The sequence below is a fragment of the Gymnogyps californianus genome, chromosome 11 (assembly GCF_018139145.2).
Source record: "Gymnogyps californianus isolate 813 chromosome 11, ASM1813914v2, whole genome shotgun sequence".
Classification (NCBI taxonomy): domain Eukaryota; kingdom Metazoa; phylum Chordata; class Aves; order Accipitriformes; family Cathartidae; genus Gymnogyps; species Gymnogyps californianus.
In genome coordinates, this window is record NC_059481.1 from 24,240,850 (window position 1) to 24,263,321 (window position 22,472).

At 60.8% G+C, this 22,472-nt stretch overlaps 1 protein-coding gene across 7 annotated transcripts; it reads left to right on the forward strand.

Annotated features, from left to right (window-relative positions):
* Positions 1 to 10,135: 10,135 nt before the first annotated feature.
* AP3S2 (adaptor related protein complex 3 subunit sigma 2) lies at positions 10,136 to 19,415 on the forward strand. 7 transcript variants are annotated; one of them, XM_050903591.1, is made up of 6 exons: positions 10,136 to 10,717; positions 11,136 to 11,227; positions 11,356 to 11,467; positions 13,993 to 14,064; positions 17,841 to 17,948; positions 18,523 to 19,415. In XM_050903591.1, exons 1-6 carry the CDS (start codon positions 10,649 to 10,651, stop codon positions 18,682 to 18,684), a joined length of 615 nt encoding a protein of 204 aa, XP_050759548.1. In that variant the 5' UTR covers positions 10,136 to 10,648; the 3' UTR covers positions 18,685 to 19,415. The 7 variants fall into 7 exon arrangements, with proteins under 7 accessions (XP_050759548.1, XP_050759553.1, XP_050759552.1 ...); XM_050903594.1 differs by having other exon boundaries at positions 10,531 to 10,717; positions 17,841 to 17,960; positions 18,556 to 19,415; XM_050903593.1 differs by having other exon boundaries at positions 10,534 to 10,717; positions 18,556 to 19,415.
* The last annotated feature ends 3,057 nt before the right edge of the window (positions 19,416 to 22,472 follow it).

The following is a 22,472-nucleotide window of genomic DNA, read 5'->3' on the forward strand; positions in this document are numbered from 1 at the left end:
CAATCAGGATGTGGAGACATGAGGCTGCAGCTGTCTCAGCCAATCGGAACATGCAGACTCAAGCCTGGAGCCAACGCAGCCAACTGGGACAGGGAGACACAAGGCTGCAACAAATTTGACCAATTGGGACGTGGAGATAAGAGGATGCATCCACCTCAGCGAATTGGGAAAGGGAGACACAAGCCTACAGCTGCCTCAGCCAATCGGGATGTGCAGAAGCAAGGCTGCAGCATCCTCAGCCAATCAGGACGTGGAGACATGAGGCTGCAACAGACTCGACCAATCGGGATGTGGAGTCATGAGCCTGCAGCCACTATAGGCAATTGGTACAGGGAGAAAGGAGGATGCAGGAGACTTGACCAATGAGGATGTGGAGACGTGAGCCTGCAGCAGCCTCAGCCAATCGGGATATGGAGACACAAGCCTGCATCTGCATCAGCCAATTGGAACAGGGAGATGCAAGGCTGCAGCCACTGCAGCCAACCAGGATGTGCAGATTCAAGCCTACAGCTGCCTCAGCCAATCGGGATTTGGACACAATAGGCTTCAGCACCCTCAGCCAATCGGAACGTGCAGATGTGAGACTGCAGCATCAGCCAATCAGAACATGCAGACACGAGCCTGCAGCCACTGTAGGCAGTCAGGACAGGGAGACGTGAGGGTGCATCAGTCTCAGCCAATCAGGACGTGGAGATGCAAGGCTGCAGCAGCCTCAACCAATCAGGATGTGGAGCCATGAGCCTGCAGGCACCTGAGCCAATCGGAACAGGGAGACCCGAGGCTGCGTCCTGGTTTCGGCTGGGACAGAGCTAACTCTCTTCTTAGTAGCTGGTACAGTGCTGGGTTTTGGATTTAGTGTGAGAATGATGTTGATAACACGCTGATGGTTTAGTTGTTGCTGAGTAGCGCTTATCTTAAGCCAAGGACTTTTCAGTTTCCCATGCTCTGCCAGCAAGCAGGTGGGCAAGGAGCTGGGAGGGAGCACAGCCAGGGCAGCTGACGGGAACTAGCCAAAGGGGTATTCCATACCATGGAACGTCATGCCCAGTATATAAACGGGGGGAGTTGGCCAGGAGGCGCAGATCGCGGCTCATTCAGCAGGTGGTCAGCGGGTGGTGACCAATTGCATTGTGCATCACTGGGTTTGGTTTTTTTCTTCCTTTCTTCCCCCCCTCTTCTTTTTTTTCCCATTATATTCCTTTTCATTACTATTATTATTATATTTCATTATCATTATTGTTAGCATTATATCTTACTTTAATTATTAAACTGTTCTTGTCTCAATCCACAACTTCTACCTTCTTTCCCGATTCTCCTCCCCATCCCGCTGGGAGTGAGGAGGGAGCGATGGAGCGGCTGCGTGGTGCTTGGCTGATGGCTGGGGTTAAACCACAAGAGGCTGCAGCTGCCGCAGCCAATCAGGACATGGAGACATGAGCCTGCAGCAGCCTCAGCCAATCAGGATGTGCAGATGTGAGCCTGTAGCTGCCTCAGTGAACTGGGACAGGGAGACATGAGCCTGCAGCCACCACAGCCAATCGGAACAGAGAGACATGAGGGTGCATCAGCCTGAGCCAATCGAGATGTGTAGACACAAGCCTGCAGCCACCACAGCCAATCAGAACAGGGAGCCACAAGCCTGCAGCAGCCTCAGCCAATCGGAACATGGAGACATGAGGCTGCAGCAGACACAACCAATTGGGACATGGAGACGTGAGCCTGCAGGCACCACAGCCAATTGGAACAGGGAGACATGAGGGTGCATCAGCCTCAGCCAATCGAGATGTGCAGACACGAGCCTGCAGCCACTGCAGGTAATCGGACAGGGAGACACGAGGCTGCAGCAGATTCGAGCAATCGGGATGTGGAGATGAGAGGATGCATCCACCTCAGCCAATCAGGAAACGGAGACAGAAGCCTGCAGCTGCCTCAGCCAATCAGAACATGGAGACACGAGGCTGCAGCATCCTCTACCAATTGGGACGTGGAGACATGAGTCTGCAGCAGCAGCAGCCAATCAGGACATGGAGACGTGAGCCTTAGCTGCCTTGCTGAAGTGGGACAGGGAGACACGAGCCTGCAGGCACCTCAGCCAGTCGGGACAGGGAGATGGAAGGCTGCATCAGCCTCAGCCAATCGGGATGTGGAGATGTGAGTCTGCAGCAGCCTCAGACAATCAAGACAGGCAGAGAGGACGCTGCAGCAGCCTGAGCCAATTGGGACGTGCAGACACAATCCTACAGCTACTGCAGGCAATCGGGACAGGGAGACATGAGCCTGCAGCAGCCTCAGCCAATCAGGACGTGCAGACACGAGCCTGAAGCCACTGCAGCCAATCGGGACAGGGAGATATGAGGCTGCATCAGCCTGAGCGAACTGGGATGTGGAGGCATGAGCCTGCAGCAGCCTCAGCAAGTTGGAATGTGCAGACACGAGCCTGCAGGCACCGCAGCCAATCAGGACAGGGAGACACAAGCACGCAGCAGCCTCAGCCAATCAGGACGTGCAAACGTGAGCCTTTAGCTGCCTCAGCGAATTGGGACAGGGAGACATGAGCCTGCAGGCACCACAGCCAATCGGGACGTGGAGATGCAAGGCTGCATCAGCCTCAGCCAATCGGGATGTGGAGACACAAGGCTGCAGCAAGCTCAGCCAATTGGAATGTGCAGCTATAAGCTTACAGCAGCCTCAGCCAATCGGGACATGGAGACAGGAGGCTGCAGGAGCCTCAGCCAATCGGGACAAGGAGACATGAAGCTGCAGCCACCTCAGCCAATCAGAACATGCAGACATGAGCCTACAGCCTCCGCAGCCAATCGGGATGTGGAGACACACGGCTGCATCAGCCTCAGCCAATCAGGACAGGGAGACACAAGCCTGCAGCCACTGCAGCGAATTGGGATGTGCAGATGCAAGCCTTCAGCAGCCTCCGTAGCCAATCTGGACAGGGAGATATGATGCTGCAGCAGCCTCAGCCAATTGGGACAAGGAGACATGAAGTTACAGCCACCTCAGCCAATCAGAACGTGCAGACACAAGCCTATAGCCTCCGCAGCCAATCAGGACAGGGAGATGCAAGTTTGCAGCACCCTCAGCCAATTGGGAAAGGGAGACACAAGGCTGCAGAATCCTCAACCAATCAGAGAATGGAGACACAAGACTGCAGCTGTCTCAGCCAATCGGAACGTGCAGACTCAAGCCTGGAGCCAACGCAACCAATTGGGACAGGAAGACACAAGGCTGCAGCAAATTTGACAAATCGGGATGTGGAGACAAGAGGATGCATCCACCTCAGCGAATTGGGAAAGGGAGACACAAGCCTACAGCTGCCTCAGCCAATCGGGATGTGCAGAGGCAAAGCTGCAGCATCCTCAGCCAATCGGGATGTGGAGACACGAGGCTGCAACAGACTCGACCAATCGGGATGTGGAGTCATGAGCCTGCAGCCACTATAGGCAATCGGGACAGGGAGAAAGGAGGATGCAGGAGACTCGACCAATGAGGACGTGGAGACGTGAGCCTGCAGCAGCCTCAGCCAATCGGCATGTGCAGACATGAGCCTACAGCTGCCTCAGCCAATCGGAATTTGGACACAATAGGCTTCAGTACCCTCAGCCAATCAGGATGTGGAGATGTGAGACTGCAGCATCAGCCAATCAGAACGTGCAGACACGAGCCTGCAGCCACTGTAGGCAGTCAGGACAGGGAGACGTGAGGGTGCAGGACTCTCAGCCAATCGGGACGTGGAGATGCAAGGCTGTAGCAGACTCGACCAATCAGGATGTGGAGCCATGAGCCTGCAGGCGCCTGAGCCAATCGGAACAGGGAGACACGAGGCTGTAGCAGATTCGAGCAATTGGGACGTGAAGACGAGAGGATGCATCCAGCTCAGCTAATTTGGAAATGGAGAAACAAGCCTGCAGCAGCCTCAGCCAATTGGAACGTGCAGAGACGAGCTTGCATCAGCCTCAGCCAATCGGGACAGGGAGACAGGAGGCTGCAACACGCTCAGCAAATCAGGTTGTGGAGACACAAGCGTGCAGCCATCTCAGCCAATCAGGACGTGCAGATGCAAGCCTACAGCAGCCTCAGCCAATCGGGACAGGGAAAAAGGCGTCTGCAGCGCCCTTATCCAATCAGGACACGGAGACACAAGGCTGCAGCAACCACAACCAATCAGGATGTGCAGATGCAAGCCTGCATCCACCTCAGCTAATCGGGACAGGGAGACACAAGTCTGCAGCAGCCTCAGCCAATCAGAGAATGGAGACACAACACTGCAGCCACCTCAGCCAATCAGACCTTGCAGACACGAGCCTGCAGCCACTGCAGCCAATCGGAATAGGGAGACACAAGGCTGCAGCAGCCTCAGCCAATCGGGATGTGCAGACACAATCCTGCAGGCTCCACAGCCAATCGGGATAGGGAGATAGGAGCCTGCAGCTGCCTCAGCCAATTGGGACCTGCGGAGGTGAGGCTGCAGCATCGTCAGCCAATCGGGACGTGGAGACAAGAGCCTGCAGCCACCACAGCGAATTGGGACATGGAGAAAGGAGGATGCAGTAGCCTTGACCAATCAGGATGTAGAGACGTGAGCCTGCAGCAGCCTCAGCCAATCGCATATGGAGACATGAGGCTGCAGTAGTCTCAGCCAATCAGGATGTGGAGACGAGAGCCTGCATTTGCATCAGCCAATCGGGATGTGGACACATGAGGCTGTAGCACCCTCAGCAAATCAGGACATGGAGACACAAGCCTGCAGCTGCATCAGCCAACCGGGACAGGGAGACACGACGCTGCAGCCACTGCAGCCAATCGGGATGTGCAGACGCAAGCCTACAGCCGCCTCAGGCAATCAGGACGTGGACACAATAGGCTGCAGCACCCTCATCCAATTGGGACAGGGAGACACGAGGCTGCAGTAGTCTCAGCCAATCAGAACATGCAGACGTGAGCCTGTAGCTGCCTCACTGAATTGGGACAGGGAGACATGAGTCTGCAGGCACTGCAGCCAATCAGGACGTGGAGATGCCAGGCTGCATCAGCCTGAGCCAATTGGGATGTGCAGACACAAGCCTGCAGCTGCCTCAGCCAATCAGAACATGGAGGCACGAGTCTGCGGCAGTCTCAGCCAATCAGGACGTGCAGATGTGAGCCTGTAGCTGCCTCACTAAATTGGGACAGGGAGACATGAGCCTGCAGGCACCACAGCCAATCGGGACGTGGAGACGCAAGGCTGCATCAGCCTCAGCCAATCAGGATCTGGAGATGTGAGTCTGTGGCAGCCTCAGCCAATCGGGACAGGGAGAAAGGATGCTGCAGCGGCCTCAGCCAATTGGGACGTGCAGACACAAGCCTGCAGCCACCGCAGCCAATCAGGACAGGTTGACATGAGGTCACAGCAGTCTCAGAGAATCGGGACGTGGAGCTGCGAGCCTGCAGCCACTGCAGCCAATTGGGATGTGTAGACAGGAGGCTGCATCAGCCACAGCCAATCCGCACATGGAGATACGAGGCTGCAGACACCTCAGCCAATCAGAATGTGCAGATACAAGCCTGCAGCCGCTGTAGCTAATCCGGACAGGGAGAGAGGAGGCTGCAGTAGCCTAGCCAATTAGGACAGGGAGACGTGAGGCTGCAGCAGACTTGACCAATCAGAAAGTGGAGACAGGAGGCTGCGGCTGCCTTAGCCAATTGGGATGTGGACACATGAGGCTGCAGCAAGCTCAGCCAATTGGGTCGTGGAGACACGAGCCTGAAGCTGCCTCAGCCAATCAGGATGTGGAGACACAAGCCTGCAGCCACCGCAGCCAATCGGGACAGGTAGAAAGGAGGCTGCAGCAGCCTCAGCCAACCAGGAAGAGGAGACAGGAGCCTGCAGCAGGCACAGCCAATTGGGACAGGTAGACACAAGGCTGCAGCAGCCTCAGCCAATTGGGATGTAGGGACACAAGCCTGCAGCCATCTCAGCCAATCGGGAAGTGGAGAAGCGAGGCTGCAGCCACTGCAGCTAATCAGGATGTGGAGACACGCGGCTGCACCTGCCTCAGCCAATCGGGACAGGGAGACATGAGGCTGCAGTAGAGTCGACCAATGAGGATGTGGAGACATGAGCCGCTGACACAGCAGCCAATCGAGACAGGGAGAAAGGAGGGTGCAGGAGATTTGACCAATCAGGACGTGAAGACATGAGGCTGCAGCAGCCTCAGCCAATCGGAATGTGGAGACACAAGGCTGCATCCACCACAGCCAATCGGGATGTGGAGATGCAAGGCTGCATCAGCCTCAGCCAATCAGAATGTGCAGATATAAATGTACAGCAGCCTCAGCCAATTGGGACAAGGAGACATGACGTTGCAGCCACCTCAGCCAATCAGAACATGCAGACATGAGGCTACAGCCTCTACAGCCAATCGGGACGTGGCACTATGAGGCTGCATCTGCCTCAGCCAATCGGGACAGGGAGACATGAGGCTGCAGCAACCACAGCCAATCGGGACGTGCAGGAGTGAGCCTGCATCCACCTCAGCCAATTGAGAAAGGGAGACACAAGCCTACAGCTGCCTCAGGAAATTGGGACATGGAGGCACAAAGCTGCAGCAGCCTCAGCCAATCAGAGAATGCATACATGAGACTGCAGCCACTGCAGCCAATCAGGACCATACAGACTTGAGGCTGCAGCCACCGCAGCCAATCGGGACAGGGAGTCAGGAGGCAGCAGCAAGCTCAGCCAATCAGGACATGGAGACCCGAGCCTGCAGCAGCCTCAGCCAATCAGGACGTGGAGATGTGAGCCTATAGATGCCTCAGTGAACTGGGACAGGGAGACACGAGCCTGCAGGCACCGCAGCCAATCAGGAGGTGGAGACGCAAGGCTGCATCAGCCTCAGCCAATCGGGGCATGGAGACATGAGGCTGCAGGAGATTTGGCCAATTGGGATGTGGAAACATGAGCCTGCAGCAGCCTCAGCCAATCGGAATGTAGAGACACAAGGCTGCAACAGCCTCAGCCAATCAGCATGTGCAGACATGAGCCTACAGCTGCCTCAGCCAATCGGGACATGGAGATGTAAGACTGCAGCCTCAGCCAATCAGAACATGCAGACACGAGCCTGCAGCCACTGCAGGCAGTCAGGACAGGGAGATGTGAGGGTGCATCAGTCTCAACCAATCAGGACGTGGAGATGCAAGGCTGCAGCAGACTCGACCAATCAGGATGTGGAGCCATGAGCCTGCAGCCTCCTGAGCCAATCGGAACAGGGAGACCCGAGGCCGCGTCCTGGTTTCGGCTGGGACAGAGCTAACTCTCTGCTCAGCAGCCGGTGCAGCGCTGGGTTTGGATGGAGTGTGAGAGTGAGGTTGATCACACCCTGATGGTTTAGTTGTTGCTCAGTAGCGCTTGTCCTGAGCCAAGGACTTTCACTTTCCCATGCTCTGCCAGCAAGCGGGTGTGCAAGGAGCTGGGAGGGAGCGTGGCCAGGACAGCTGACGGGAACTAGCCAAAGGGGGATTCCATACCATGGAGCGTCATGCCCAGTATATAAACTGGGGGAGGTGGCTGGGAGGGGCAGATCGCTGCTGGGGCATCGGTCAGCAGGTGGTGAGCAATTGCATTGTGCATCACTGGGGTTTTCTTCTTTTCCCCTTTTTTTCCCCCCCTTCTTCTTTTTTTTGTTATATTCCTTTCCATTACTATTATTGTTATATTTCACTATTGTTATTGTTAGCATTATATTTTACTTTAGTTATTAAACCGCTCTTGTCTCAATCCACAACTTCTACCTTCTTTCCTGATTCTCCTCCCCATCCCACTGGGAGTGAGGAGGGAGCGAGGGAGCGGCTGCATGGTGCTTGGCTGATGGCTGGGGTTAAACCACGAGAGGCTGCAGCTGCCGCAGCCAATCAGGATGTGGTGACTCAAGGCTGCAGCTGCCGCAGCCAATCAGGATGTGGTGACTCAAGGCTGCAGCTGCCTCAGCCAATCAGGATGTGCAGACGTGAGCCTATAGCTTCCTCAGTGAACTAGGACAGGGAGACACAAGCCTGCAGGCACCACAGCCAATTGGAACAGGGAGACACAAGGCTGCATCAGCCTCAGCCAATCGGGATGCGGAGGCATGAGCCTGCAGCTGTATCAGCCAATCTGGATGTGCAGACGCAAGCTTGCAGCTGGCGCAGCCGATCAGGACAGGGAGACACAAGGCTGCATCAGCCTCAGCCAATTGGGTCATGGAGATGTGAGCCTGCAGCTGCCTCAACCAATCAGAACATGGAGACACAAGGCTGCATCAGCCTCAGCCAATTGGGTCATGGAGATGTGAGCCTGCAGCTGCCTCAACCAATCAGAATGTGGAGACGCAAGGCTGCATCAGCCTCAGCCAATCGGGGTGTGGAGATGCGAGTCTGTAGCAGTCTCAGCCAATCGGGACAGCCGCCCACTGCTTCCGGGGTGCAGTGCAGCCAGCCCCTGGTGCTGCCGTGCAGGGCAGGGTTCCGTCGCTTGCTGACCAGGGCCTCAGGCGGAGCCGCCTCGGGAGCCCCGGTGGGATGAAGGCACGCGGGGTTCGCCGCTCCCCCGCCAGCGGACGGGCCCCCGCTGCCTTGGGCTCATCCTCGCGGACCCTTTCTCGCTGCCGTGCCGTCCCCCTGGGGCGCGTGTGCCGAGGGGCCGGCGCCCTGTTCGGCGTCGCCCTGGGAGCGGGTGCCCGGGCAGGACGGCAGCACGGCCCCCGGGACGATTCCCCTCCCTCTTCTAAAAAGGGGTGCTGGGATCGCCCTTCTCCCAACCTGGCACCCCTCAGCGTCCTTTCCCCTGCCTCTCCTCTGTGCTGCCTTGCTCTCCCTCTCCCTTTGTTAATGGTGTGAAATCCCCGCTCACAAACAGCCTTTTTACGTGAAGGCTAGGGCAACGAGGGTTTCTCTGCGTCCTCAATTATTTCCTCACTTTCCCCATTAAGTTATGGATCTTTATTTTCCCCTGTCTCCCCCTTCGTTCCAGTACCTCTATGCAGCACAGTGAACCCTTTTCTTGTTGCCTCTCCCTCACTACTCAGAACTCAGTCACACCATGGCCTTTATGTTGTACCCTACCCGCGTGCGTGATTTCTTTACATTAATCTAGGCTCATACGCCCTTTGCTGTTTGCTTTTTGATTTCCTCGTCCTGAAAAAGCCCCTGGTGCAACTGTGATTGCCGTATGCGATTCTTTCTGCCTTTCCTCTTCCAAATAACTCTTAAGCAGCTTGAGCTATTCGGAGATCTAACAACTGTGTGTCTGCAGGCAGTGCCCGTGGAGCGGCAGCGTTCCTGGGGGGCTCACAGGCCGTGACCCCCTCCACAGCTGGGGCTGGAAGGAGCTGCTCCGTGCACTGGTTTGAGGACAGCCCAGGGCTGGCAGCCCGGTCAATAGCACCCGTCCCCATGAGCAATCCCTGCGGCTCGGCCCGGCCGAACGGGCAACGCTGCAGCGGGAGGTTTACCCGGGGGGGGAGAGGAGAGCCCACAGGAGCAGCCGCGGCCCCAAGCAGCCCCCCCCCCCCAGGCTGTGAGCGGACCACCCCGGGCACCACGGCTGGCAGGGCTGGCCTGGTCCTGGGGGGCTCGGGGGCAGCCGTCGGGCTGCAGTGAGCGCAGAAAATGGCGGGTGGCTCAGTGTCCTCCTGTAAAGGCCTCGGTGGCCTGGCCCGGCCCGGCTGTCCCCATGCAGTGGGCCTGGGGGGCCTCAACCCTCCCGGCAGCTCCTGCTGGGGACAGGGTGGGGGCTGGCAGGGCAGCGGGCAGCGGGGCTGAGCCCCTGGGAGAGGCAGGGAAAACCGCGGGCCGCCCCGCTGGGTGCCGGGGGCAGCAGCCCCGCCGGTGACCTCCCCCGCGCCCCGAAGCAGGCAGGGGCGCTGGCGCTTTAAGAGAGGGCGTGGTCTGCCGCCGAGCTCCGCCCCGGCGAGCGGCCGCGCCCCCTGCGCGCTCTCCCGCTCGCTCCGCCGTGGCGCGGCCCCTGCGCGGCTCCCGTCGCTCTAGGGTTGGTGCGCCCCTGGCGGCGCGGGCGGGGAGCGGGCGGCGGGGCCGGTGGCGGAGCCCGGTGCGGGCCCCGGCAGCGCGTTCCCGGAGCGGGCAGCGGCAGCGGCAGGGGCAAGGGCAGGGGCAGCCCGGCTCCAGACCTGCCCGTGCCCTGCCCTGCCCTATTGCAGACCACGAGGAACGGCCGGTCCCTCCCCGGTCTGCCCCGGTGGCTGTCGCTGTCCCGGAGAGGGCCGGGGCAGGCCCCGCTCCAGCAGCCCGGCCCCGGGGAGCCCCCGGCTTTGGTAGTGGGAGAACGGCTGCGTCCCCGCCCGGGCACCGCCCGAGAAGCGGCTCTGAGCGTCCCCCGCTTCCCCCGGTCCCCGGGCCGGTCCCCGAGCCCCGGCACTGCCTGTTGGGCCGAGGCCGGGCCCCGGCTGCTCCCGGGGGCGCGGGGTCCCCGCGGGGCCAGCCGGCCTCAGCCTACCGTGCCCCGGGGGCCGGGCCGGAGCACCGCCCCGTTGCCGGCCGCCGCCGCCGCGTTTCCGGGGCGGGTGAGGGGCTTCCTGCGGGCAGGCAGCGACCGCTGCGGCCCCCGGTTCTGCTCCCGGTTCTCCGCCCGGCCCGGCCCGGCCCGGCCCGTCCAGCCGCCGGGATGATCAACGCCATCCTGGTGTTCAACAACCACGGCAAGCCGCGGCTCGTCCGCTTCTACCAGCACCTGGTGCGGGGCCCGGGGGACGGGGACGGGGCTGCCGGTGGGGCTGGTGGCAGCGGGTACCGGAGCCCGGTGTGGGGCTGGGGCGGGGGAGCCAGGCCCGTGTGGGGCTGGGGGGTGTCAGTGGGGCTCGGCTGGGGCTGTGAGGGGCCCCGGGTTGCAGGGGCGATCGCTGTGGGGCTGGGGAGCCCTGCCTGCATCAGCCCAGCACCCTGGCCTGGTCCCTCGGGATGCCCCATGGCAGGGTCACCCGTGGCTGCCCCCGCGGCTGCTCCGGTGGTGCCAGGGCTGGCGGGGAGCTGGGACCTGCCTGTCACCCGGGGCTGCCAGCTCATGGCATCCCTCGGGGCAAGGGGGGGAGAGCAGGGCACGTGGGGCCTCCAAGGCCGTGCACCCATGGGTGCTTGCCCTCGCCTCCTTGCAGGCGGAGGAGGTCCAGCAGCAGATTATCCGAGAGACTTTCCACCTGGTGCTGAAGCGGGACGACCACATCTGCAACTTCCTGGAGTGCGGCAGGTAACCCCTCTGCCCCTCCTGCGAGGGGGGGGCCGTGCAGGGCTGTCCCCTCGGCCGGGGGGAGCGCCTGGGCTGCGTCGTTCCCCCCCCCCTCCTGAAGCCCTTCACCTCTCCTCCTGTCTCCGCAGCCTGTTTGGCGGCTCGGACTACAAGCTGATCTACCGCCACTACGCCACGCTGTACTTCGTCTTCTGCGTGGACTCCTCGGAGAGCGAGCTGGGCATCCTGGACCTCATCCAGGTCGGTCTCTCTGCAGTGAGGTTTGCGGCCCGAGGGCGGCCAGCAGCTGCCTTCCCCGAAGCGCAGTCCTTGCCGGGCGGCCTGGCCCCGACACCGTTCAGGTGCACTTTGTGTCTGTGGCATCTCTGTGCCGGCCCTTCTGGAAGCGCCTGAGAAGCTGTTCAGGGGGCTGCGATGTGTGCGTGGGGGGGGGAGCTGCACGTGCGTTAGCCGATACACCTGGAAGCAGCGGGGGAAGTCAGTCCGAATGAGTTTCTTTAAAAAATAGAATCATAGAAGCATGTAGGTTGGAAAAGACCCTTAAGATCATCGAGTCCAACCGTTAATCATAGAATCACAGAGTACAGGTTGGAAAGGACCTCAAGGTTCGTCTGGTCCAACCTTTCTTGGCAAAAGCACGGGCTGGACAAGATGGCCCAGCACCTTGTCCAGCCGAATCTTAAAAGCATCCGATGTTGGGGAATCCACCGCTTCTCTGGGGAGATTATTCCAATGGCTGATTGTTCTCATTGTGAAAGATTTCTCTCTTGTGTCTAATCAGAATCTCCCCAGGAGTAACTTGTGCCGCTACCCCTCGTCTTTTCCATGTGACTCCTTGTAAAAAGGGAGTCTCCATCTTCTTTGTAGCCGCCTTTTAAATACTGGAACACGGTGATAAGGTCTCCCCTAAGCCTTCTTTTCTCAAGGCTGAACAAACGCAGTTCTCTCAGCCTTTCCTCATATGGCAGGCTTCCCGGTCCTTGGATCATCTTTGTGGCCCTTCTCTGGACCCTCTCCAGCCTGTCTGCGTCTTTTTTTGCATAGCGGGGACCAAAACTGAACACAGCATTCCAGGTGTGGCCTGACAAGTGCCGAGTAGAGTGGGATAATGACTTCTTCGTCTCTGCTGGTGATGCCCTTGCTGATGCAACCCAGCGTCCTGTTGGCTTTCTTTGCTGCAGCAGCACGCTGTTGGCTCATATTGAGCTTGTTGGCCACCGGGACCCCCAGGTCCCTTTCCACAGAGCTGCTCCCCAGCCGCGTAGATCCCAGCCTGTGCTGCGCTCCTGGATTATGTTTTCCCAGGCGCAAGACCTTACATTTGCCTTTGTTGAGCTTCATAAGGTTCTTGTTAGCCCGCTCTTCCAGCCTATCCAGGTCTTCCTGCAGGGTGGCTCTCCCTTCCAAAGTGTGCACTTCCCCACTCGGTTTGGTATCATCGGCAAACAAAGTGTTAACCTAGCACTGCCAAGTTCACCACTAAACTACGTCCCTGATTGCCACATCTACAGTCTTTAAGTACCTCCAGGGATGGTGACTCAACCACTTCCCTGGGCAGCCTGTTCCAGTGCTTGATAACCCTTTCAGTGAAGAAATTTTTCCTAATGTCCGATCTAAACTTCCCCCAGCACAACTTGAGGCCTTTTCCTCTCTTCCTATCACTTGTTACTTGGGAGAAGAGACTGACACCCACCTCGCTACAACCTCCTCTCAGGTAGTTGTAGAGAGCGATGAGGTCTCTCCTGAGCCTCCTTTTCTCCAGGCTAAACAACCCCAGTTCCCTCAGCTGCTCGTTGTAAGACACGTGCTCTAGACCCTTCACCAGCTTCATTGCCCTTTGGACACGCTCCAGCACCTCAATGTCTGTCTTGTAGCGAGGGGCCCAAAACTACAAGTGCATTTTAAAAATTGTGTTCAAACACTGCATATAAAGGGATCTTTGCTAAATGTGGCTAACGGCAGGTGTGAGAGTGTCGGCGCAAGAGGCGGCAGGAGCCGCCTGCCCTGCTCGGGTCGCCTGCCCTGTGCTCATGCGGTTCCCATAACTCGGCCCCTTTCAGGCTGTTCTGGTGGGCTGCAGCCCTGCCCCGAATGCAGCCGTTGTCCCAGCGCTGCAGGGGATCGGGACATCGACACCTGGGCTGCTGTTTCCCCCAGAACAGCCAAGCCCCGGGTTTCGGTGCCCTTGACCTTGTGCTGGGCCCCTTGAGGAGGGTTCTGGGTGTGCGGGCAGCACCGGCAGCGTCTGAAGACAACAGCGAGCGGGGACACACCGCTGCTGCGAGGGAGCCTGTCCGGGGCCAGAGGAGGAGCCCTCCACGCTGCCCAGGTTGGACCCACCATGCCCTCCCTTTGCAGCCGGCCCAGCCAGCGCCAGGCTCTCGTTCCAGCTGCAGCCCCTTGCCAGAGAAGCTCCCTCCTCGAGCAGGTCTGAGGTTCTCCATCTGGTTTCTGCGGCGTAGTGAGGACTGGCACCAGTGCCCGCGTGGCAATCCCCGACCCCACGCTGCTGCTGCTGTGGTGCTGGGGGTCCGGGCAGCCCCCAGGCTGGGCCTGCCTGTGTTTGCCCTGGGAACAGGCGCTTCCCTATGATCGAAGGGAGATGGGGTTGTTGAGAGGGTTTTGTCCCCGCTGAGGGTGGCACCCTGGGGCGCAACAAGTTTCTGGTCGGGGCTGCGGCTTTTTCGCCTGCAGGCCCTGGGGCTGTGTGCGGGAAGCATCTTGCGGTGGTCTTCTGTACTGACCTTCCCTTCCTGCCACCTCAGGTGTTTGTGGAGACGCTGGACAAGTGCTTTGAGAACGTCTGTGAGCTGGACCTCATCTTCCACATGGACAAGGTGGGTTGTAGGCTCTGTGTGCTCCTCCGGGCCAGCACCGTCATTCCCCGCAGCGCCTGGCTGCCCCAGAGCCCTGCCCTCCCTCGAGCCTGCGCTCCTGTGGGCAGGAGCTGGCCCAGCCTTGAGCTCTGGAGCCTTTCAGGAGAGACTGTTGGTATGTTACGGGTCGCTTTTTGGGAAGAGATTGAAGTCCTGGGTAGGGAAGTTGTCAGCCTGGGGTCTTCGTAAACCACTCGCATCGTGTCTTCCCGACAAGAGGTCCGAGTTGCTGGGCTCTGTTCCGAGTCCTCCATGGGTAAGCTGGCTTTCGGCCCTCAGCGCTCGCCCCGTTGCGTTGCTGCTGCGGGGCTGTGCTCTCTGCTGCAGCACAGCCATGGGGGGGGTGCGGGGGCTGCCCTGGTGATAGCCACCGACGCTGGGTCACCGTGCGGTCAAGCGACCGGGATCCACGCTGAGGCTTCGCTCTTGGTCTTCTGCACGGGCCAGCACCGATGGAGCTGGGCAGGCTCTGGTGTTGCGCAGGGGTGTTCTGTCTCTTCTCGCTGTACTGTGGGACCGGTTGGGAGTCTTGTTAACATTTTACTGGAGCTGCAGGGAAACAAAAGGGGAGGAACAATGGGAGTGTTTGGAACACAAAGTGTTTGGTGGACTTTCGTTTGAGCCACAGCCTTTAATTCTTCCTCTTTAGCTGGACAGAGTTTCTGGGCAGAAGCCTGTCCTCTTTGATCATCTCATAGATGGGGCTGAAGATAGCCAGGACTATGCTTAGAGAAAGGAGAGACTTAGCTGACGTGTGCAGGGCTTGTCTCGATAAGGGTTTTCTTGCTTTGTTGAAGACAAAACTTGCCAACAAAAAAGAGGAGTGGAAAAAAAAATCAATAAGGCTGTAAAATGTTCCCTTTCTGGTGATTCCAACATATGAACTCTGGCAGAGAAATGGAGTTAGCAAATCTTGGAAGGTGATCTAGATCAGCTGAATGTACTAGCAACTGGTGAAGTAAGACTTTGGTTTCATAATTTGCCCAGCTGTAAACTTTCAGAAATGTTATAGCGTTGATTATCTCGTCAGCAAAAGTGTTCTTATCAAAGCAAGCAAAAGGAGAGGAGGGAGAAAGTCAGAAGGAAGGAGTACCACCTGCGGGAGAAGTGACGGCAGCCACCCAGATCACCTCTGACCGCATCTGGGGGAGGATGCACTCTCAGTTACTTATTTTGTGATGTGACCAAGACCTGGCAGCTTTACGCTCAATCCGCAGCCCACAGGCAGAAAAGATTACCCTGTTGCTTGTCTGTTTTGCCAGCAGTAGCACGGATCGCCCTTCCTCTGAACCCTTCTGCCAGGCAAAGGGTTCAAAGGAGACAGGAGTCAGGAAGGTTTCTGATCGGGGAGACCCTGGGCTCGGTCACCCCGAGGCTCTCCTACTAGTCAGGCTTGTTTACTGCCCGTCCTGTGCTCCCACTGCTTCCCGGCCTTGACTTCAGTCCTTGGCCACTATCAGTTGGTCTTCTTGTCTCTCTTTCTATATTTGGCATGTATTTATTTCTCAGATGTGTTCATGCTGAGTGCCCGTGCTCCCAAGCGCTTGGTTGCAGACGGGCGGTGTTAGGGGTGCTGGGAATACGCAGACGTGTCCTGCTGGTCCACGGGTCTTGCCCCTTGGATGCCCGGGCAGGGCTTTCTGCGGCTGTGACACTGCCCCAGCGCTCCCACGGCACCCTGCCTCTGGGACTTCAGTTTGTCAAGAGCCGTGCAGGACACGGTGCTACCTTCCGCTCTGGCAGATGGATTGCAGAGTTTGTGAGTTCCCGACTAGAACAGGGGAAATGAGGCCAGCGTCAACGGGAAGGCGCTGATTTGTCAGGCAGAGACCTTGGCTGTGAACATCCCCAACCCAGCAGGTTCTGGCTGGGATTTGGGTGCAGCTTTGTCTGGGTCCTGTGATTTTCTATTATTGCCTTAAGATACACCTTACACTCTGTATGCAGCACAGGGTCTGTGAAATGAGAGCTGCTGTGGGTTTTGGGTCCCTGCTCTTGCAGCAGGCGGCTGGATGGGGCCGTCGGGTCTGTGGTTCTCGGGCACCAGTGACACCAGTGCTTTTAGGCTGTCAGCTTTGGGAGCAGCAACCTCAGAGCTGCAGGGATCCCTCTTTCGCAAGGGGAGGCCGGAGCCACGAAGCCGTGGGGAGGCTCAGAGGAGGTTGTTGCCCAGCCCCTGGTTGTTCTTCATACCTTGGAGGAGAACGTGAGTTTTGCTCAGCAGCTGTGGGGTCCCGGAGAGGACATGGTTTGTTCAGGAAGTGCTGTGTTTCGATTTGGAAAACAAAGCTTTCTTGGGACTTCTGCCCTGTTGGTTTTGGTCCAACTTGGGGTGAAGCCAGATCTTGAAGGAACAACATTCCTGCAGCCCAGATGCTCTCCTGTTGCAGGGAGCTGCTAGCACCGTCCGGTGCGGTGTTTGCTGGGGCTGGGCTGAGCTGAGGCTGTGGTGCAGGACAGCGGTTCCAGTGCTGCGGGTGGCCCGGGAAAGTGCTGTATCACCCGTGGCTCACCCTGTGCAGTGCTGGTCCCACACACCTTGCTGCTCCTGGCGCTGTTGGAACAGGACGGGACCCGTGGGGAGCCCTGTGGGGGCATCAGGCTTTTGCACAAAGCTGGGTTTCCGCCTTCTAGCAGGTTCTCTAGCTTGCTTTATTTTTCACAACATTGCCCTGGCAGTATTTGCCACAGTGTTTACGAGTGCAACAAGCCCTCATGAAGCCATAAAACGATATAACAACTTAACTATCTTCCAGGAATAGCCTATTTCACGGAAGTAACCAGAGACCCATAAATCCATTATCTGTGCTGGGTGGTTGTTGGGAGCTGCTGACTTCGCAAGGCAGGCTGGGCTGTGCGGGGCGGCGGAGCAGAAGGTGGCTCGCAGCCACACCGCACGGCCCAGCTGCCACCCTGGGGCTGTTCCTGTTTTCTGGGATTGCAAACCACGACGGGCCCTTTCTCCTGCTGTGGCTGCCGGGTATCGCCAGTCCTCCCCGGCGGGGGCTGCCAGGAGGGAGCCGCTGGCTGCCTTGAGACTGCTCTGTTTCATCCTTGGCCCCAGGCCGACCCTGGGGAAGGGAGCAGACTCTCTTAGCAGCTTTGTGCTTTTTCTGTGCGTGTGTCACAGGCCCGTCTTTCCTAAGAGAAAGCAAAGAAGTTGGGCTCTGGCCTGGCTTTCTGGGTAGAACAAACTGGTTCTGGGAAGAAGTGTCCTGCCCGGTGGCTGCGGGAGGCCCTGGGGTCTCTGCTGCCTTGTGGGCTCTTCTCCAGCACGCTTTCTAGGCAGGGAGCTGTTCCCAGATCTGACCTGGGTCCCGGCCCAGGGAGGGATCAAACTTCAGACGAGGTGTGAGAGATGGCACAGGCAAGGGTATGCCAGTGGGCCGGGTCGGACCCCTCTCCGGGGGCTGCCCTGTGCCTGGCGGTCCGGTGGGCGACGTTCGCTGCGGCCCCTGTGGTAGGTGTCCTCTAGAGCAGAGGTACAAGCAGTAAGTGGGGCTGCGGGACTCCCCCTGTGTGCTGAGGACCATGGCCGCCCTCTTGCTCTCCGGGCAGCCAGCCGCTGGGGCTGTGGGGAGGATGGGGCTGGATTTGCGTCTCTCTCAGGGAAATGCCAGCCCCCGATGTGCTTCCACACCAGCCTGCAGACACTGTGGCCACTGCCGCTCCCAGCCGGTCCGTGAGCTGGGCTGGGTTCGCAGCCTTCCCGTCCCATCCCTTCCCTCCCCTCGCAGGTTCACCACATCTTGCAGGAGGTGGTGATAGGCGGCATGGTGCTGGAGACCAACATGAACGAGATCGTGGCGCAGGTGGAGGCCCAGAGCAAGCTGGAGAAGGCAGAGGTGAATGGCGATGCTGCGGCTCTCCCCCGCGGGAGGCTGATGTACTCCAGGCTGGGGGGGGGGGGGCAGCCCCTGGGGTCTGGAGCTGGCGTGTATGGGGTATCCCCAGTATCCCCGGTCTCTGCCTGCCTGAGTCCTCGGGGAGGGGGCTGGGGCCACCCCTCCCCAGCTGTGCTCCGTGCTGTTCAGGAGCGTAGGGAGCAGCCCGAGCACGGTAATGGCTGTGCCTATCAAGATTAATAACCTGAGGTAGCGGAAAGTTTATTGCCCCTGTTTGCACTGTCATTGTGAAGGTGCCACTGTGCTCCGAGCATCGCGCTGCCCCTGCCGCTCCCAATCCTGTGCTATTAATAGGTCCAGGTCCGTCAGCGGGGCGGGAGGCGGGCGGGGGGGGGCTGCTCCCCGGGTGCACCCGTGCCGAGCCGCGTGTTGGGGGGGACATGGCCAGGCCCTGGGGCTTGGGGGAGGCAGGGCAGCAGGGGACAGGGCTCGGTTCGGGGATGCTCCTGCGGCAAAGTGCGGGGCTGAGCCGGGAGGAGCCCGGAGCCCCTCGCAGGGGGGCTGCGGGGGCGAGGGGCTGGCGGTCACTGGTCCCTCCCGTCGGCAGGGAGGCCTCTCGGCCGCTCCTTCCCGCGCGGTCTCGGCTGTCAAGAACATCAACCTGCCAGAGATCCCTCGCAACATCAACATCGGAGACATCAACATCAAAGTGCCCAACCTGTCACAGTTCATGTGAGCGTCCCGCGGCGGGGAGGGCTGCCCACGCACGCGGGCCGTGGCCTGGGCTGGCTGGGGAGAGGAGCTGGGCTCCCCTCGCCTCCCCCTGCCCCTTGTGGGTCTCTGCCCGTGCGGCACACAGCGGGCCCGGTGTGCTGCCGGGGTGCCTGGGCTGGCCGGCAGAGGGTAGGGAGCGGTGATGGGGCTTGGCAAGAACGGGGTGGTGCTGTCCGCCTGTCCGTCACCTTGGACCTGGGCTCGGTTCTGCTCTCTGGTCTCCCAACGACAAGGGTGGCCTTTCTTCTCCTCCCTCCCTGTGGATGCACAGCCTCTGTCCTTGCTGTGGGAGGAAGAGCCAGGTCCTGCCTCTCCCAGAACTTCTTGGGATTCCCAGTTGTAAAAATGCATCTATAGCTGATGGCTCCCGCAGAAGCCAAAGGTTGTCATCTCCACTGTCCCCCCTGGGCTGGGCTGTCCCCTGCCCAGCATCCCCGCACCCGCCCTGGTCCTGCTCGCTGGATCTGGCACCCCAGGCTGGGATTGGTACCAGCCTGGTCGGGGTTGCTCATCAAAGCTGCTGCGAGCTCTGGAGCTGGGGCCAGCGCGGGTGGTACCTGCTGGACCGGGAGATGCCGGCAGTGAGGGAAGGGAGCTGCCTGCTGCCTCTGCCTGGGCTGGCAGCTGGGTTGGGGCCAGGCCAGGCTGGGGCCTCCTCGAGCATGTCCCTGTGTCCTAATAAACCACTGTGTGAACCTGTGTCTGTGTCTGCCGTGGGTGCTGCTGGCCCGGCCCGGGGGGGGGGGGAGCACCGGGAGCGGGCTCTGGGGGCCGGGGGCCTCTGCGCAGCTCTCGTGGGGCGGCTGCAGCCCCGGGGGGCTCTCGGCTGGCAGAGGCTGGTGCCCGGGCATGGGGGTGGGAAATGGGGCCCTGGACCCCACCCCGGGGAGGGCTGGGGTTGCTGCAGCGTGGGTTCTGGGGCAGGGTCCCTGGCTGCACCCTGCCCTGCTCTCCGGAGCAGGCAGGAGGGAGGCAACAACAGCATCCCCTGCTTTGGGCCTTTGGAGGTAGGGTCACCAGCCTGCAACCTGCCAGTGCCTGCTGCCCTCCTGCCAGCTTTCCTGCCTTCTCTCTGCTGCAGAGCATCCCTGGGCCGTGCTCAGGCAGGGCAGTTGCAAGCCCCGTATGGCTCGGTGGGGCATGTGGAGGCTGTGGGGCTGGGGCTAGTGTCGTGTGTCCCCCCCACCGAGGCCTGGGGGAGCGAGGCTGGTCCTGGGGGTCGGATTGAGCATGGCTACGGGGGACGGGCCAGGCAGCGAGGTCCCTGAGCAGTGGGGCTCCTCGAGCCGGGTGCCCCGGGCCCCTAGCTCTGCCATGGCTCCATCTGGCCGCCAGCCTCGGGGCTGGCTCCGGGGCCCCTTCCTCTGCTTCCCCTCCTGCAGCCAGGCCAGCTGCGCTCGCGGGCTCTGCCTCCACTTCCCCTGGCAGGGAAACCGTGACTCTGCCTGGAAGGAATTTTCCTGCTGTCTCCCCTCCCTGCAGCTTAACCCTTCCCCAGCTGGCCATGAGCCACTGCCAGTGGCTCGTGGAGGTCAAGGAGCTGGGCAACCTTCCTCTTCTCTGCCAGCCCTCCTCCTCCTCCTCCTCCTCCTCCTGTCAGCTGCTGGAGCAGGTGAGCGGTGCCCTGGGCTGCATCCTGCAGCTGGGACCCGGGGTCTGGCAGGCACTGGGACAGTCGGAGGGGAAAACTCCGGCTTGCCCCGTGGCGAGGAACTCGGCGTGGTGCCTGCGTCCCGCTCTGCTCCAGGCCTGCGACACGGGGGTGCCGGGGGGGGTCGGGCTGGGGCAGGCGGCCCTGGCTGCCATGGGCCGTGCCTGCGTCCAGTCCTGTGCTGTGGCACGGCAGTCCGTGGTGCAGGATGTGTCTGGCCACGCGTGCTTCCTCTGCAGTGAGGAGATGTTTGTGCACAGCCACCTCCGGTAATGGCTCTGGCCTCGCTGTCCCTTCCCACATCCTGCCAGAGCCTTGGCCCCGTGGGTCTGCGGGAGGCTGAGGACCGCGCTGGGGCAGGGTGAGTTCCTCTGCTGCTCCCGGCCACTCCCTTTCCCCTCGCCTGTGCGGAAGACGGCAGAGACGATGGGGTGGTTCACCCCAGGATGAGCCGGGCCAAATCCCTGGACCCCCATTTCCGCACCCAGGAGGGCTGCAGCCCTGACCCCAGCGGCCACGGGGTTGTGCGGGAGCAGCCCCAGCCTGGCCGGGGCAGAGGTGGCCCTACAAGCCCTGGCTCCTTGGGGCTGGCATGCTGGCTACCCCGGGGTCCTGCCTGGGGACAGGAGCCCCAAGTGACCTGGCAGAGCAGAGAGAGGAGGCCGTGCTGAAGGTGAGACCTGGCTCCTGCTGCGGGCAGCAGTGTTCCCGCCCAGGACAGGGCTGTGAGGCACCCGGCACTGGCAATGACCCTGTGTGCCCCAAGGGGCCGCGGCCGGGTCACCAGACCCCTCCCGCACCCCAAGGCGAGCTGGGGGGATGCAGCATGTGTAGAGACGTGGAGGGCAGGGGCTGCTCGGGGGCTCACCGCTCTCCTGTCCGAGCTGCCTGTGTGGTCTGGAGATGAGAGCTGTGGCTGGGTCTTGGGGCTGGCACCCGTCTCCTGGCTCCCAGCCCCGTCACCCGTCCCCAGCCAGGCTGCGCTTTGGCACCGATGGGTGCTGGATTTTGCTGAGCTCAGATGGGTTTTGCTTGCTGGAGTGTGTCCCCCAACTCCAGGCCCCCCTGTCCAGCAGCGAGGCAGAGGGGAGCAGGCAATGGAGCCTGGCACCGGCCCAGTCCCTCCACAGGTACCTGCCGTACAGTAGACAAATGTTTACCCTCACCCAGCCAAGCACCAGGCGAGCCTGAGTCCTGGCCCCATGCCCAGGCTGTGCTGGGTCACTCCCTGAGTGGGGGGACCCTGGGGACCGGCTGCTTCAGGGTGCTGCACCCAGCAAACCCGTCTGTGCCCCGACCACAGCCCTGCAGGCTGCCTATAAGGACCGGGACGTCTCTGAACCCACTGCTGCCAGGGCAGGGGGGGCCAGGTGGGGCTGGGGCACAGGGTGCTGCGCTGGGGGGCTCCGTGGGGGGCACCCCCCAAGCAGGGGCACCATTCCCGGTGTGCCTGGGTGCTCCGGGTGCTGTGGGGAGGGGGCACAGCCCGGCTTGGTTGCTGCTGGGTGATGGTTTGTCCCCTTTCCTGCCACCCCCCCGGAATAAGTATGCTGGCCAAGGCTGGTGTGAGGGAGGGGACATCCAGCAGGACCCCGGGGGGGCTCCGGGGTGTAGGGACCAGGCAGGCCGGGGCGGTTCGTCCCCAGCAGTGGGGCACGGCGGTCCCCAGGCTGCGTGCGGCTGGGAGGGGGATGTGGGATACGCGGGTGTGCCCTCTGCAAGGGCTCCATGGAAGAGGCTTTGCAGTGGGGGGAGCAGGAGCCCGTTTGCGCTGGGGCTGGAGGAGACGGGGTGCAGGGTGCCATGGGGTGGTGCAGGCAGCCTGGGGAGGGGGCTCGGGGAGGGGGCTCAGGGAGGGGCGCAGGGGCTGGCTGGTGTTCACGGGGGAGAAGTGCCTGAGGGGCCCGGCGTGCATCCCCGACTAAAACCTCCCCGCTGGGGCGGTGGGGGGGCCGCAGCTCCGGGGGATCCCGCAGCCCGGGGGGGTCCTGCTCTGCCCGGGGCTGGAGGCGCCTTTCCCCAGCAGAAACCCCTCGCCCTGTCCCTGCGCCGGGCGTGTGGGAGCCCGTGGTGGGGCCGGGAGCCCCCCGTACCCGGGC

What these genes read in the sequence shown, in the direction of transcription:
- AP3S2 (XM_050903591.1), top strand. Translation starts at nt 10,649, where the DNA reads ATGATCAACGCCATCCTGGTGTTCAACAACCACGGCAAGCCGCGGCTC. An exon ending in TCCGCTTCTACCAGCACCTG is followed by an intron (nt 10,718 to 11,135) that starts GTGCGGGGCCCG and finishes GCCTCCTTGCAG; the next exon opens with GCGGAGGAGGTCCAGCAGCA. An exon ending in GCATCCTGGACCTCATCCAG is followed by an intron (nt 11,468 to 13,992) that starts GTCGGTCTCTCT and finishes CTGCCACCTCAG; the next exon opens with GTGTTTGTGGAGACGCTGGA.